Source organism: Pristiophorus japonicus, chromosome 7 (genome assembly GCF_044704955.1).
Source record: "Pristiophorus japonicus isolate sPriJap1 chromosome 7, sPriJap1.hap1, whole genome shotgun sequence".
Lineage (NCBI taxonomy): Eukaryota > Metazoa > Chordata > Chondrichthyes > Pristiophoridae > Pristiophorus > Pristiophorus japonicus.
Genome location: NC_091983.1, coordinates 89,921,456 through 89,938,895, shown reverse-complemented (window position 1 = coordinate 89,938,895; position 17,440 = coordinate 89,921,456). Strand labels below are relative to the sequence as shown.

The 17,440-nt window shown below is 45.0% G+C and overlaps 1 protein-coding gene across 1 annotated transcript in view; it reads left to right on the top strand.

The window, feature by feature from the left end:
* LOC139267193 (dystrobrevin beta-like) overlaps nt 1-17,440 on the top strand; it is an 843,282-nt gene that overhangs the window by 766,347 nt on the left and 59,495 nt on the right. Inside the window, exons 18-19 of the mRNA XM_070885122.1 lie at nt 7,322-7,481; nt 16,812-16,901. Of these exons, the coding sequence (XP_070741223.1) occupies nt 7,322-7,481; nt 16,812-16,901 (250 nt within the window). The remainder of the gene's footprint in view (nt 1-7,321; nt 7,482-16,811; nt 16,902-17,440) is intronic.

Sequence of the window (17,440 nt, the reverse complement as noted above, 5' to 3'; positions counted from 1 at the left end):
TTCCCCCCCCCCCGCGGGAACGAACGGCTGCCTCAACTTGTGAGGCTTCCTGCACCATTCTCCCTGTCTGAAGCACTTTCACACAGGTGGGGAGATGGCTTATTTAATCTTTTCTTTGCTTATAAATTTTTATTCAGGTTGGATTTATTTGTATAATATTTGTATAAGTATAAATAAGGATTTATTATAGAATTTAATGACTTCCCTTCCCCCCCTCCCACCCCCCCCCCCCCACCTCGTTCCCGACGCCTAATTTGTAACCTGCGCCTGATTTTTTAATGTGTAGACAAGGTTTTTTCAGTTCTACAAAAATCTTCACTTGCTCCATTCTAAGTTAGTTTGGAGTATGTTTTCACTGTGGAAACTTTGAAATCAGGCGTCAGTGGCCAGACACGCCCCCTTTTGAAGAAAAAATTCTGTTCCAAAGTGAAACTGTTCTAACTGACTAGAACTGCAGAAAAAAAAAATGTGGAGAATTGCGATTTCTAAGATAGTCCGTTCTCCACCAGTTGCTCCTAAAAATCAGGCGCAAATCATGTGGAAACTTGGGCCCTATAAGTTTGCAATATATTTTGCTCTTTTTGTTTATACCATCTGACTTTTGCCCTTTAATGTCTATGCTTGACAGTCAGATTAAGTACTACATCCTGTAACCGTTTAACTTAATAATGACGTGGTTTGATATTCTGAATGGGACTATCAATCCAAGATCTTTTGGGAAGAGCAAATTCCATTTCTCATGTGTCATCATTGCCTACTTAAGCAAAACGTTTTCTGCTCATAAACTAAAGTGTACAAGCAAAAGCATATCTTGAAATATTACAGAAAAACCTGATTATTTTGAAGGGAGGTTGTTGATGTTTGAGAGAATAAGCCTGGCTAATTCACCAATGACAGTGTGAAAAAGGTTTAAAATACACAGTACAAACAATGAAAGCGTAACATAAAGAAAGAATCACAGCAAAATGTTCCATCAAAAATGCACATGCTGGAATTTCTTTTTAAACTTGTTTTCACGGGCAAAATGAGATAAAATTACATTGTATTATGGGAACCTTCCTATCTTTCAAGATGGTAAAGTAATGAACTACAGTGGTTCACACACAAACGTGCCAACCTCCATTTGTAAAGTGCCTCCTCAAATAACATTTCTGGCTCTAACAGCTTCCCACTCATTGAGGCTCATAAATTTCCACTTTTAGGGCCCAAGTTTCGGACCGCGCCTAAAACGGCGCAGCCCGGACCTGGACGCCCGTTTTTCGCGCCAGAAAGTGCGCCTAAAAAACACTTTCCTATTCTCCGGCTCCCTGCAGGTCTTCTGCAGCTGGGCGCAGCGCAGCACAAGCTGTAGGGGGCGGAGCCAGGTCCCTGCGCTGAAAACAGTGCCGGGACCTCTGCACATGCGCGCTACAGTGGGCGCGCATGTGCAGTAGCTCCAGGCTCCCAAAACTGTGTGGGAGGAGCCCGAAGCACGCAGCCCCTAGCCCTGGCCGAATGGCCTCACTGGGGCTACGTGAATAAGGCTCCTCCCACCCGACCCGACCCCGGCTCTCCCGCCCCCAGCGACCTGACCTCTGCTCCCCCCTGGACCTCCGACCTCTGCTCCCACCCCGGACCTCCGCGACTCTCTCCCGACGCCGCCCCTCCCCCGACCTCCGCGACTCTCTCCCCCCCCCCCGGACCTCCGCGACTCTCTCTCCCCCCCCCCCCGGACCTCCATGACTCTCTCCCCCCCACCCCCCCCCACCGGACCTCCGCGACTCTCTTTCCCCACCCCCCGGACCTCCGAGACCCGACGCCACCTACCTGTAAATCCAGCCTGAGGTCTTGGGCCTGGCCATTCAGCCTCCTTCTCGCCCTCCCCCCCCCTCTCCTTCCCTCCCTCCCTCCATCCTATCCTTCCCTCCCTCCCTCCTCCCTCCCTCCTCCCCTCCCTCCTCTCTCCTTCCCTCTGTCCCTTCTCTCTCCTTCCCTCCCTCCTCTCTCCCCTCCCTCCCTCCCTCCTCTCTCCTTCCCTCCCTCCCTCCCTCCTCTCTCCTTCCATAACTCCTCTCTCCTTCCCTCCCTCGCTCCCTCCCTCCCTCCTCTCTCCTTCCCTCCCTCCCTCCCTCCTCTCTCCTTCCCTCCTTCCCTCCCTCCCTCCCTCCTCTCTCCTTCCCTCCCTCCCTCCCTCCTCTTTCTTTCCCTCCCTCCGTCCCCTCTCCTTCCCTCCTTCCCTCCCTCTTTTCTCCTTCCCTCCCTCCTTCCTCCTCTCTTTTTCCCTCATCCCTCCCTCCTCTCTCCTTCCCTCCCTCCCTCCTCTCTCCTTCCTTCTCTCCCTCCTCTCTCCTTCCCTCCCCTTCCCTCCCCTCTCCTCCCCTCCCTCCCCTCTCCTTCTCTCCCTCCTCACTCCTTCCCTCCCTCCTCTCTCCTTCCCTCCTCTCTTCTTCCCTCCCTCCTCTCTCCTTCCCTCCCTCCCGCTCTCCTTCCCTTCCTCTCTCCCTCCCTCTCTCCTTCCCTCCCTCCTCTGTCCTTCCCTCCCTTCCCTCTGCTTCCCTTCCTCCCTCCTCTCTCCTTCCCTCCCTCCCTCCTCTCTCCCTTCTCCTTCCGTCCCTCCCTATCTCCTTCCCTCCCTCCCTTCTCTCTCCTTCCCTCCCTCACTCCTCTCTCCCTCCCTCCTTCCCTCCCTCCCTCCTCTCTCCTTCCCTCCTCTCTTCTTCCCTCCCTCCTCTCTCCTTCCCTCCCTCCCGCTCTCCTTCCCTTCCTCTCTCCCTCCCTCTCTCCTTCCCTCCCTCCTCTGTCCTTCCCTCCCTTCCCTCTGCTTCCCTCCCTCCCTCCTCTCTCCTTCCCTCCCTCCCTCCTCTCTCCCTTCTCCTTCCGTCCCTCCCTATCTACTTCCCTCCCTCCCTCCTCTCTCCTTCCCTCCCTCCCTTCTCTCCTTCCCTCCCTCCCTCCTCTCTCCCTCCCTCCTTCCCCCTCCCTCCTTCCCTCCCTCCTTCCCTCCCTCCCTCCTTTCTCCTTCCCTCCCTCCCTCCTCTCTCCCTTCTCCTTCCGTCCCTCCCTATCTCCTTCCCTCCCTCCCTTCTCTCTCCTTCCCTCCCTCCCTCCTCTCTCCTTCCCTCCCTCCCTCCCTCCTTCCCTCCCTCTCTCCTTCCCTCCCTCCCTCCTCTCTCCTTCCTTCCCTCCCTCCTCTCTCCTTCCCTTCCCTCCCCTCTCCTTCCCTCCCTCCCCTCTCCTTCTCTCCCTCCTCACTCCTTCCCTCCCTCCTCTCTCCTTCCCTCCTCTCTTCTTCCCTCCCTCCTCTCTCCTTCCCTCCCTCCCGCTCTCCTTCCCTTCCTCTCTCCCTCCCTCTCTCCTTCCCTCCCTCCTCTGTCCTTCCCTCCCTTCCCTCTGCTTCCCTCCCTCCCTCCTCTCTCCTTCCCTCCCTCCCTCCTCTCTCCCTTCTCCTTCCGTCCCTCCCTATCTCCTTCCCTCCCTCCCTCCTCTCTCCTTCCCTCCCTCCCTTCTCTCTCCTTCCCTCCCTCCCTCCTCTCTCCCTCCCTCCTTCCCCCTCCCTCCTTCCCTCCCTCCTTCCCTCCCTCCCTCCTCTCTCCTTCCCTCCCTCCCTCCTCTCTCCTTCCCTCCCTACATCCTCTCTCCTTCTCTCCCTACATCCTCTCTCCTTCCCTCCCTACATCCCCCCTTCTCCCCCTCTCCCCTCCTTCTCCCCCACCCCCTTCTCCCCTCCCCCACCCCCCTTCTACCCCCACCTCCCTTCTCCCCCCCACCCCCTCTCCCCCTCCCGCCCCCCTTCTCCCCCTCCCACCCCCCTTCTCCCCCTCCCCTCGCTGTCAGAAACACAGACACTGACAGACAGAGAGTGAGAGACATACACACAGACAGACAGATAGAGACACTGACAGAGACACACTTGGGGGGGCCGTCCCAGCACGATATTGGAGGACTCCTGGTGCTGCAGTCGGTAAGTAGAAAATGTTTTATTTATTGATTTTAAAAAAAAAAAATTATTTTTTATTAATTTTTTTTGATTGATTTATTGGTTGATTTATTGATGTATTTATCATTTATTATTGATGATGGCTCTTTATTTGTAAAACTGAAGTGTTTAATGTTTGTAAACTTCCCTTTAAACCCCCCCCCCCCCCATTCCCTACGCCTGATTTGTAACTTACGCCTGATTTTCTAAAGTGTAGACAAGGTTTTTTCGAACGTACAAAAATCTTCACTTACTCCATTTTAAGTTAGTTTGGAGTAAGTTTTCACTGCCGAAACTTTGAAAACAGGCGTAAGTGGCCGGACACGCCTCCTTTTGAAAGAAAATTCTGTTCCAAAGTGAAACTGTTCTAACTGACTAGAACTGGAGCAAACTAAATGCCGAGAATTCAAATTTCTAAGATACTCCATTCTAAACCAGTTGCTCCAAAAAAACAGGAGCAACTCAGGGCGAAACTTGGCCCCTTACATAGGAATCAACTTGTGCTGGAAACTCTATTTGAGGTATCACTACACAAATAAAGCAGATGTGGGACCACCTTTAATGCAAATAGTTGGCAACTATGACCCTCAACCATGTCCAACCAGTTCCTCAGTGAAGTGCCTTTTGGATATTTTGTGCTATGTTAAAGGGTATGATAAATAAGTTTGAGAGATTCCATTTCTATAGTAGCTTATTACTCCTCTTGGAAATGTCTCACAGTGCTTCTCATACCCTGAATTATTTTGAAGTGCAATCATTGTTGTTATGTCGACAAATATGGCAGCCATTTTGCACACAATATCTCATAAACACCAATATGATGAACGAACCAGTTAAACTGCTTTCATGGTATTGATTGAGGAAAAATGTTGGCCAGGAAACCAGGAGAATCCCTGTTCTTCAAATTGTATTGTGTTCCATCTGAACCACTGGAATATTTAGACAGGTCCTAGATTTGACATCTCATCTGAAGAATGGCACCCCTAATGATGCGGCAGCGCTTTAGTACTGCACTGATGTGTTAGCCTAGATTATGTGCTGAAGCCCTGAAGTGCAGCCTGAACACCACAACCTAATGTAAGCATCTGTCACTTAATCTTCGGCGTCTGTAGATATGAGTTACCATGATGTTGGTAGAAGTGAGTACTTCATCTAAATCGCTCATTCTGCATTTAGGATTCTTAGTCAGAGAGGGTCAACATGTTATTTGTTATTGGCAGCTGCATGCATCGCAGCTGATTCCAATGCTGTCGTAACCCAACACCCATATGCAATTTCCGCCAAGAGCAGAAATCCTGTTTGATTTTTATTTTCTCATCTTAACCTGAGGAACTGAGACCAATTATATTGCCATCCCACGGCCCTGGTAGAAATCAGCATGTCAATTATTGCCTTGATTATATGTTACACTGAAAATTAGCAGATTAGATAGAAGTAATGGACACCGTAGAGTGATTATAAGGCTGTAGTTTTAGCTGAGAGATTCAGATGATATATAAATTGAAAAAGCAAAGCTTGAGCAGTTAAAGATGAACTGTTATCTGATCCCCCTCATGTAGATTGCAGCCTTCTGTTTACTTACTGATGTGTGTTAGAATATACGCTCTATTGTCTGTAAACGTATTTTAAAAATAATTGTTTGTTTGTTTTGCAATGGCTGTGGCTTGCATTGTGTGTGACAATTGCCGCGGCATCCTCTGTCCTTGGTGCAGTGACGTCCCATGAGGAATACTAATGCTTTTCAAAGTCCTTAATCCAGATTTATTGAGAAATAGTCCCCAGTTGATACCAGGAAGTTTTTAGTCCAGTTGCTATCACAGTACTTTATTAACAACCATTTGCTTCACATCAGCGCAGTTTGTCGATACTTTTTTTTTCAAAAGCATTGTCCCATTTGAGTAGTGGATTAATATTACGTATTTTCAGTTGTAACTAATCTTTAGCATAAAGTGATTGGAACTTGCTTTCAGCGATTACCATGAATACTACAGATAGTTTTCAACAGCTTTCTATGTTTCCAGAGAGGGAAGAGGATAGATAGATGCAAATCCCTGTTTTATGGTACAAACGTAATACCATATTCCCTAAAAGTTATTCATAACCACATTGTTTCAGACATTAGGTCACCTCCATTCATTCCTTAAAAGTCCTCTGTAAATCATGACCTTCTCCCAACAAACAGTCCAATCAGCCAATAATGTGTAGCAGCAACAAGTAACTGTTAAGTCTGTCGATACTAGCAGTGAGAGGTGAGCAGAATTATTCACTATTCCTTTTCAGCTTGCCACAGCAAAATGAGGCTAATTGTACTCGTTAGCCATCTGTTACCTGGCCTGTTTCCATTTGCCTGAGGCAGAGAATATATTGACAAAGTGGATCTTTCAGGCCGTTGCCATGAGACAACCCTGCAATCATTTTTTTTGTGGTTCTATTAATGCCTAAGAAAGGCTATTAGCCTAGTTTCACAAACAGAATTAATGGACTTCTTAGCTCTGATGTGTGTGCTTCAAATGCTAAAGAGTAACAAAACCCTACTGCACCAGAAAACTAAGATGTGAGGCCAAACAAACATAGAAACATAGAAAAAAGGTGCAGGTGTAGGCCATTCGGCCCTTCGAGCCTGCACCGCCATTCAATGAGTTTATGGCTGAACATGCAACTTCATTACCCCATTCCTGCTTTCTCGCCATAACCCTTGATCCCCCTAGTAGTAAGGACTACATCTAACTCCTTCTTGAATATATTTAGTGAATTGGGGTGAATAAGGGATGGGGTGCCGGAATTATAAAAGCAGGTTTGTCCTAATGTATTACTGGTCTATGGGCTATTTCATTTAGAGGTTATTTGACATGAAAACATGATTAGTGAAACTAGTTTTATCATAAATAATCAATATGTAACAATGCAAATCAGGTGGGTGACCTCTCTTGAGTTTAGGGATCTCAAGCTCCACTTGTGGGGTAGTGCACATTCAAATGAATAAATAAAGAAGATGTTGGGAGAGGAGGTAGTTTCTATATTTTTGCTGTTTCTGCTAGTCAAATTAAATGACCATCAACAGTAATGGTGCATTCCTCATCATCCTAGTTACAAAATATATTCCAATAGATCTTTGCTCTTTTACATACCAAGAATGTTGAGAACCAATGACGTTCCAAGCAATGTCACTTTAATGAGTCCAACAGTTTGGTTGAAGGATGAAAATGGTCATAATGTGATTTTGTTTTCTTTGCGGTGACATTGGATGATCTAAGGTATGTTCAAATTGCTTTAGGAAAGATTGACATTACTTCTTTTGTCTTTGGTTTGTAAAATGTTATGAACTGGCTATTGAGATGGACATTATTCTATTTTCTCATTGTACAGGCTCAAGCAGCTGGCTCTCCTCGTTCATCACCTAGCCACAGTGCCAGCCGTCCCATGCCAATGCCCGTGAGGTCAACTTCTGCTTGCTCCACACCAACCCATGGTCCTCAAGACTCATTGTCTGGGGTTGGAGGAGATGTGCAGGAAGCTTTTGCACAGGGTAGGTAGTAATCTTGCTAAATGTTAGTTATCTATATAAGTTCACTTTTTCCTTTCATTGTTACATATGTGTACACTTTTACATAAAGAATTACAGAAATAAGTGTTTCTTTTATTTGCTGATTATAAAGAGGTAATCTTTTATGTCCCAAAATATTTGTCCTTCATATCTTGTAAAAACAAAAACCCTGCCAAGGTCAGTTATACATGGAAATATGAGAAATCATGCCGGACAGCGCATCTCAGCTGTGATCTCGCAAAAGTAGTAGCAATATGCAAGAATGTGCCACAAAAACTGTTTAATTCTGATTAATACACATAAGTGGCATAGTAGAATCCTAAAATGGAGAAAAAAATGCGATGCTATCAAAGATTGACCAATATATTTGCATCATCACTTGGGTGCAATGGTTCCTGTACTATTTAACTTCTCAGCAATCATGGGCCTTAACAGCCATTAGTGAAATAAGACCATTACCTTTTCTGGAATGGATTTAACTTTGGGCCCCCCTAAGGTGAGGGGAATAATGGCTGAAGTTGAAATGACGATCAATATTTAGAAGTCTGCCGAAGGTACTATATTAGTTGACTGCATACCATCACACATTAAAAAACTACAAGCACAGGCATCTTCCACCCTCCAAGATGTAGTTTGTGATCTGAAATATTAGGTCCTTCATTGAAACACCTGTGAACTCATTCCTTTTTAGCATGGAAGCAAGTCATCCTCGCTTTGAGGGATTGCCTATGATGATGATTAGTTGACTTAACAGTAAAATCCTTTATTCCTTTATGCTTTTCATGCAACCTGTTAAAAGTGATAAATATTCATAATGGACATTTTATACCAAGATGATTTTTTTAAATTTGTTCTCAGGATGTGGGCATTGCTGCATTTATTGCCTATCTCTAGTTGCCCTGGGAAGATGATGGTGGTCTTTCTCCTTGAACAAATATGGTCTTTGGTGTGATAGATCTTCCACAGTGATGTTACATAGGGAACTCCAGGATATTGGCTCAAGGTCAATGAAGGAACAGCGATATATGCCAAAGTCAGAATGGTGTGTGACTTGAAGATGAACTTAGATGGGATGGTGTTCTCATGATATTACTGTTCTTGTCCTTCTTGATGGTACAGGTTGCAGGCGAGGGAGGTGCTGTTGAAATAATCTTGGTGATTTGCTGCAGTGCATCCTGTAGATTATACATATTGCAGCGACAATGCGCCAGTGGTGGTGAGAAGGGATATTGAGTACATTGGCAGGGGCATCGATCAAGCTAAGTGCTCTATTCCGGATGGTTTTGAGCTTTTTGAATGTTTTTGTGGTTATGCACATCCAGGCAAATGATAAGTATTCCATCACACTCTTGACTTCAGCCTTGTAGAGGATGAATACACTCAAAGGGGTCAGGAGATAAGCCTCTTGTCACAGATTACTCACTCTGTGCCCTGATCTTATGGCCACAGTGTTGATATGGCAGCTACAGTTTACCTTCTAGTCATTGTTGGTCCTCAGTATATTGATGGTGGGGAATGCTGGTGTATTGACTGTGCTGGTGCTGTTGACGGTCAAGGAGAGATGGCTGGGCTTTGTATTATTTGTCTTGCCTCCAACAACCACATTATCTTAATTTGTATAAAGTGTGACTCCAGCCACTGGAGGGTTTTTCCCTTTGGCCCTATTCACTTCACTTTTTCTATGGCTCCTTGATACCATGCTCAGTCGAATACTGTCTTGATGTTGAGATAAGTATTCTCCTCTGGCATTCACTTCTTGTGTCCATGACTTGAATTACAACAACAACTTACATGTATGTAGTGCATTTAACATAGTAAAATGTTCCAAGGCACTTAACAAGAGCTATATCCATAAATAAATATTTTTGACATCGAGCCACAGAGGGAGATACCATGGAAGATGACCAAAAGCTTGAACAATGCGGTAGGTTTTAAGGAGCATCTTAAAAGAGGCGGAGACGTTAAGGGAGGGAATTCCAGAGCTTAGGGCTAAGGCAGCTGAAAACGCAGCCATCAATGGTGGAGCGATTAAAATCAGGGATGCTTAAGAGGCCAGAATTGGAAGAGCGCAGAGATATCAAAGGCTTGTAGGGTTGGAGGAGGTTACAGAGATTGGGAGGGGCGAGACCATGGAGGGATTTGAAAACAAGGATGAGGATTATAAAATTGAGGCGATGTTGGACTGGGTGCCAGCGAAGGTCAGCAAGTGCAGGAGTGAAGGGTGAACGAGATTTGGAGTGAGTTAAGATATGAGCAGCAGAGTTTTGGATGAGCACAAGTTTATGTAGGGTGGAAAATGGGAGGCTGGCCAGGAGAGCTTTGGAATAGTCAAGTCTATAGGTAACAAAGGCATGGATGAGGGTTTCAGCAGCAGATGAGCTGCGGCACAGTTGGAGTCGAGCGATGTTAGGGAGGTGGAAGTAGGCAGTGTTGGTGATGGCGCGGATATGTGGTCAGAAACTCATCTCGGGGTCAAACACCAAGGTTGTGAATAGTCTATGTGTGAAGAGAAAAAGCTTAGTGAAGACAAACGTAGGTCCTTTGCAGTCAGATTCAGGTGAATTTATAATGGGGAACAAAGAAATGGCAGACCAGTTGAACAAATACTTCGGTTCTGTCTTCACGAAGGAAGACACAAATAACCTTCCGGAAATACTAGGGGACCGAGGGTCTAGTGAGAAGGAGGAATTGAAGGAAATCCTTATTAGGCAGGAAATTGTATTGGGGAAATTGATGGGATTGAAGGTGATAAATCCCCGGCCTGATAGTCTGCATCCCAGAGTACTTAAGGAAGTGGCCCGAGAAATAATGGATGCATTGGTGATCATTTTCCAACATTCTGTCGACTCTGGATCAATTCATATGGACTGGAGGGTAGCTAATGTATCACCACTTTTAAAAAAGGAGGGAGAGAGAAAACGGGTAATTATAGACCGGTTAGCCTGACATCAGTCGTGGGGAAAATGTTGGAATCAATTATTAAGGATGAAATAGCAGCGCATTTGGAAAGCAGTAACAGAATGGATTTATGAAAGGGAAATCATGCTTGACAAATCTTCTAGAATTTTTTGAGGATGTAACTAGTAGAGTGGACAAGGGAGAGCCAGTGGATGTGGTGTATTTGGACTTTCAAAAAGGCTTTTGACAAGGTCCCACACAAGAGATTGGTGTTCAAAATCAAAGCACATAGTATTGGGGGTAATGTATTGACGTGGATAGAGAACTGGTTGGCAGACAGGAAGCAGAGAGTCGGGATAAACGGGTCCTTTTCAGAATGGCAGGCAGTGACTAGTGGGGTGCCGCAGGTCTCAGTGCTGGTACCCCAGCTCTTTACAATATACATCAATGATTTAGATGAAGGAATTGAGTGTAATATCTCCAAGTTTGCAGATGACACTAAGCTAGGTGGCGCTGTGAGCTGTGAGGAGGACGCTAAGAGGCTGCAGGGTGACTTGGACAGGTTAGGTGAGTGGGCAAATGCATGGCAGATGCAGTATAATGTGGATAAATGTGAGGTTATCCACTTTGGTGGAAAAAACACGAAGGCAGAATATTATCTGAATGGCAGCAGATTAGGAAAAGGGACCTGGGTGTCATGGTACATCAGTCATTGAAAGTTGGCATGCACGTACAGCAGGCGGTGAAGAAGGCAAATGATATGTTGGCCTTCATAGCTAGGGGATTTGAGTATAGAAGCAGGGAGGTCTTACTGCAATTGTACAGGGCCTTGGTGAGGCCTCACCTGGAATATTGTGTTCAGTTTTAGTCTCCTAATCTGAGGAAGAACATTCTTGCTATTGAGGGAGTGCAGCGAAGGTTCACCAGACTGATTCCCGGGATGGCAGGACTGACATATGAGGAGAGACTGGATCAACTGGGCCTGTATTCACTGGAGTTTAGAAGGATGAGAGGGGATCTCATAGAAACATATAAAATTCTGATGGGACTGGACATGTTAGTTGCAGGAAGAATGTTCCCGATGTTGGGGAAGTCCAGAACCAGGGGACACAGTCTAAGGATAAGGGGTAAGCCATTTAGGACTGAGATGAGGAGAAACTTCTTCACTCAGAGAGTTGTTAACCTGTGGAATTCTCTACCGCAGAGAGTTGTTGATGCCAGTTCATTGGATATATTCAAGAGGGAGTTAGATATGGCTCTTACGGCTAAAGGGATCAAGGGGTATGGAGAGAAAGCAGGAAAGGGGTACAGAGGTGAATGATCAGCCATGATCCTATTGAATGGTGGTGCAGGCTCAAAGGGCCAAATGGCCTACTCCTGCACCTATTTTCTATGTTTCTATATCTTGCTCAGCTTAAGACAGTTGCCAGGAATGGAAACGGTGGTCTGGGAACATAGTTTGTGGTGATGGCCATAGACTGGCTTCAGTCTTCCCAATATTTCGTTGGAGGAAATTTCTGTTCATCCATTATAGATGTCGGACAAACAGTGTGACAAATCCAAGACTGTGAAGGGGTCCAAAAAGGTGATGGTGAGGTCGGGCGGAGTGTCGTCAGCATACATGTGGAATTTGATATGTTTTCAGATGATATTGCCAAGGGGTAGCATGTAGATGGGAAATAGATGGGGGCCAAGGATAGATCCTTGGGGCACTCCAGAGTTAATGATGCAGGAGTGGGAAGAGAAGCCATTGCAGGTGATTCTCTGGCTATGATCAGATAGATAAGAATGGAACTGAGCTAGAACTGTTCCGCCCAGTTGGACAACGGAGGAGGATGGTGTGTTCAACTCAGTTGAAGGTTGCAGATAGGTCGAGAAGGATGAAGAGGGATAGTTTATCATAGTCACAGTCACAAAGAATGTAATTTGTGACTTTGACAAGGGCCATTTCAGTACTGTGGCAGGGCCAGAAACCTGGTTGGAGGGATTCAAACATGGAATTGCAGGAAAGATGGGCACAGATTTGAGGAGTGACAACATGTTCTAGGTCTTTGGAGAGGAAAGGGAGGTTGGAGATGGGGCGGTAGTTTGCAAGGACAGAGGGGTCAAGAGTGTTGTTTTTGAGGAGAGGGGTGATGACCCCAGATTTGAAAAGGGGGTGACATTATCTGAGGAGAGAGAACCGTTAACAATATCACCTAACGTTGTTAGCCCAGGAGGTGAAGTTGGGTGGTCAACAGTTTGCTCGAAATAGGATCGAGGAAGCAGGAGGTAGGTCTCACGGACAAGATGAGGTCAGAGATAGCATTGGAGGGAGTGGAATAGAATTTAGAGAAAGATGTGTGTTCAGGATTAGTTCAGTGGGCAACATTTGGGGACGTTTGTCCCGATGGGTTCAGGGAAAGGAGGGTAGCGGAAGAGGCAGCTGAATGGATGGTTGCTATTTTTGTGATTAGCGAGTTCATGAGCTCCTTACACTTATTGTTGGGAGGTGGGGATGGAGGATGCACGGGAGGGTGGTTTAAGAAGATGGTTTGTGGTGAAGAGAAACCTGTGTTTATCTTTGCATGCCTGGATGATCTTTGAATAGTGAGCAGTTTTAGCAATGGAGAGCATAATCCGATAACGCTTCATGATAACCTAATAATAATCAAGGCTATCTTAAGTTCTAAGGTCTGACTGGGTGAGCACATTTTTGGTTAGCACGTGTTGTTTACTGGCACTATTGGTGAGCAACATTTCCTATAAGCTGCACGACTGCGCAGCTGTTTCGAGGTCCTGCGCAGCCAATATTCAGCTTCACAATGCAAATAATCGCACATGCGTGGACGTTTGAATGGGTCATGCAGCCCGTTAAAGGGCTGCGCGGCCCCCCAAAAAATTAGGGGGAATATTGTTGACATGTCCTTCCAGCACTTTACTGATGGTTGGGAAGAGGCTGCTTGGGGCAGTAATTGGTCAGATTAGATTTATCAGTACTTGTTCTGTTGTACACGAAAACAAAATACACATTTTAGTAACTCATCAATATCTTCTATGATATTGAAGACTTGCGCTGTGATATAAAATGCTAAATGGCACATAGAGCAGTATAAATCTGTGGCTTATTGAATTGGAGAAGGTTTTACTTATTCAACAAGTCACACCAGCAATAATTTGTCTTATTCTATCATGGAGATTGGTCAGTAGAAGATTTCACACACTTTCCTTCCTATACTTTTTTTGTATTTAATTTTGGCTTATTTCTGGTTCTTTTTAAGAACATAAGAATGAGGAGCAGGAGTAGGCCATATTACCCCTCGAGCCTGCTCCACCATTCAATAATATCATGTCTGATCTTCGACCTCAGCTCCATTTTTCTGCCTGATCTCTATATCCCTTGATTCCCCTCGAGTTCAAAAATCTATCGATCTCAACCTTGATATACTCAATGATTCAGCATCTACAGCCCTTTGGGGTAGAGAATTCCACAGATTCACAACCCTTTGAGTGAAGAAATTTATCCTAATCTCAGTCTTAAAAGGCTGACCCCTTCTGACAAAGGGTAGTCGACCCGAAACGTTAACTCTGGTTTCTCTCCACAGATGCTGCCTGACCTGCTGAAATTTCCAGCATTTTCTGTTTTTATTCCAGATTCCAGCATCCGCAATATTTTGCTTTTGTAAGGCTGACCCCTTATTCTGAAACTATGCCCCCTAGTTCTAGACTCTCCAGCCAGAGGAAACAACCTCTCAGCATCTAACCTGTTAATCCCCCTTAGATTCTTATATGTTTCAATGAGATACCCTCTCATTCTTCTGAGTTCCAGAGAGTATAGGCCCAATCTACTCAATCTCTCCACATAGGACAACCCTCTCATTCCAGGAATCAATCTAGTGAACCTTCATTGCACCACCTCTAAGGCAAGTATATCCTTTCTTAGATAAGGAGACCAAAACTGCAAGGTACTTCAGGTGCAATCTCGCCAAGGCCCTGTACAATTGTAGCAAGACTTCCTTACTCTGGTACTCCAACCCCCTTGCAATAAAGGCCAACATGCCATTTGCCTTCCTTATTGCTTGCTGTACCTTCATGCTAACTCTGTTTCTTGTAGTAGGACAACTAAATCCCTCTGAATACCAACATTTAATAGTTTACCATTCAAAAATATTCTGTGTTCCTATTCTTCCTTTCGAAGTGTATAACCTCACATTTCCCCACATTATATTCCATCTGCCACCTTAATGCTCACTCACTTAACCTGCCTATATCCCTTTTAAGGCTCTTGGTGTCCTCTTCACAGTTTACTTTCCCACCTAGCTTTGTATGGTCAGCAATCTTGGATACATTGCACTCAGTCCCTTCATCTAAGTCATTTATATAGGTTGTAAATAGCTGGGGCCCAAGCACTGATCCTTGTGGCACCCCACTAGTTACAGCCTGCCAACCAGAAAATAAACCGTTTATCCCTGCTCTCTGTTTTCTCTCCGTTAACCGATCCTCTATCCATGCTGATACATTACCCCCAACCCCATGAGCCCTTATCTTGCATAACAACCTTTTATGTGGTACCTTATTGAATTCCCTTTGGGAATCCAAATATACTACATCCACTGGTTCCCCTTTATCCACACTGCTAGTTACATCCACAAAACATTTGTTTTGCTTTTTGAAGGGCTTCCACTTCCTTAATAATGGATTCCAGCATTTTCCCGACAACTGATGTCAGGCTAACTGGCGTGCAGTTTCCAGTTTTCTTTCTCCCTCCTTTCTTGAATAGTGGGGTTACATTTGCTACAGAATCTGGGGAATTTTGGAAGATCATAACCTATGCATCCACTATACCTGCAACCAGGTTATTTTATTTTAGTGGTACCTTATTGAATGCCTTTTGGAAATCCAAATATGTTATATTCATTGGTTCCCCTTTATCTACCCTGCTAGTACATCCTCAAAAACTCTAAGACATTTTTCAAACACGATTTCTGAGGATATTTTAGCTGGATAAAATATTACAGACATGGTCCAAATCTTTAAAATATTGAGTGGTAAAAGGCCTATAGTTTTAACATGAGAATTAGTGGAAAACCCTGCCTCCACAGTTTCAGCAAAAACAAATATTTAGAAAAGACATACAGAACAGGGGAGGGAAGAAAGAGAAAAGGAAAGAAACAGAAAATAATGAATTAATACAACATCCCCTGTGTCCCATGTTGTAGTTTATGCTCTTGATGTGAATGGATGCAGTAGGTGAATGATTAATTGTAAAAAATCTCATCCCCAGAATATAGTTCTAAACAATACAGACCAGGAGGTCTGTACAGCTCAGTGCTACACCAGTCCAATTCCTTATCTGTGCTAGAAAAAGCAACTGGGGAACTCCGGTTGTGCCCTGAGCTTAGAACATCGTAAAAATTCAGCCAAGGTTCTTGCTTTTGAACACTAGCAAGTGCCTCCTGCAAATTTTGCATTTGGACCTTGAGTAAGAGCAGGAATGAGGTTTGATTGCGATGTTCGCCAGCAAGAGTGCGTGTACCAACTGAGTGAACTTAACAACTGAGCCACCAGGGGAACTTGAATGAACATTTCAATTATTAATTGACTTTTGTTTCAGAAGTGTTTTATAGGGAGAGTATTTTTTCCGACATTAGTAAGCTCACAGAAACCACCCCCCTCCCCCAACCGCTCTTATAGAGCAATGCAAGGAAAAATTTTATGTTATGAGTATAATGAAAAGGCCGTAGGTCTGTGGTAGTTGTAGGAAAAGGATTTTAGAACTGCTCCTTGCCTGCAAGACGAAACACTCATTACAGCATCAAAAGCAGCAGAGGCATCATTAAGGGGCAGAAGCACCTGAAGATGGTGAGGTGGAGGGGAATGGCTGTCAATCTGTGTATTCTATATTTAAGGAAGACATGGTCTCCATAAGCTAGGCCTTTCTGGATTAACCATGAGGTAGCAGAGGGACAGAGGTGTCCACTACTGGGCTCCTTCCTTCGACAATGACATTAGCAGGCTTTCTGCTCCTGCCTCATGATGTACCACCACTCCTCTTCTGAAACTAGGTGGGATTAGTGATACTGAGGCAAGAGGCAGGGAAATCAGCTGGCTTTCCGGACCAAGCTCCCACACCTTCATTTTAATGCCATTTGGCAGTCAAGGGTTGAGTGACTCAGTTCCCTGCGAGCAGTTGGGGGGGAAGGAAGAACATTATCAGCAGTGCTTTCATCAGTGCAAATCCAGTGGTTCGGGTCTCTAATCCATTTTCTCCCTTTTTCTCCGACTATACTATTCAATCTGGAAAATCCGTCCCAGAATCTTCAGGTAATAGCGTGCCGAAATTCTGAAAGTGATCTCCTACTACACAGAAAGTTCTATTGGCGATATAGGTTGTACACCAGCCTGAACCTGCAGATCTTTTTTCATTTTGTACAGGAGCCCACAGAAACCTACGAAATGATTTGCTGGTGGCAGCTGACTCCATTACAAACACAATGTCCTCGCTGGTCAAAGAGCTCCATTCAGGTAAGAGCATAGGTTGAAACTGGGCTTGGAATCTTAGCTAATTCTCTTGCTAACCTGAAGAGTGAACTAAAAGTTATGTTTATGATCTTCATTTTCAACAGAATTCATATCTTTAAAAAAAAAAGATAATTTGGTTTCAGTTTGCTTAAAGTTCATAGTGTGAGATTGTGATCCCACTTGCTGTAAGTCTCTCTAGATTGTTGATTATTAATATATCTCCCCACTCTGCTGGTAGGGGAAATTGATGTTTAACCGCTCCTTGGGATTAGATGCAGTCCTTTAACCTTTCAGATGATAGTCACACCCCACACTCGACCACTCAGAATCAGATTCCACTCAAGGCGAATGTTTAAAGTGAAAGTTCCTAACACGTGGCAGAATGTGCACAAGTGGCAAGAGGCATGGTAACTGTCCGTACTTACTAATGGCTCCTGCTGTAAAGGGATTTGGCAATCTGAAAGCAGAGTTCCTGCTGCGGTGCATGTGTGCAGCTGCACAGTGATCTGAGAGATCCCGCGAAGGCCACTCACCGGTTTTCA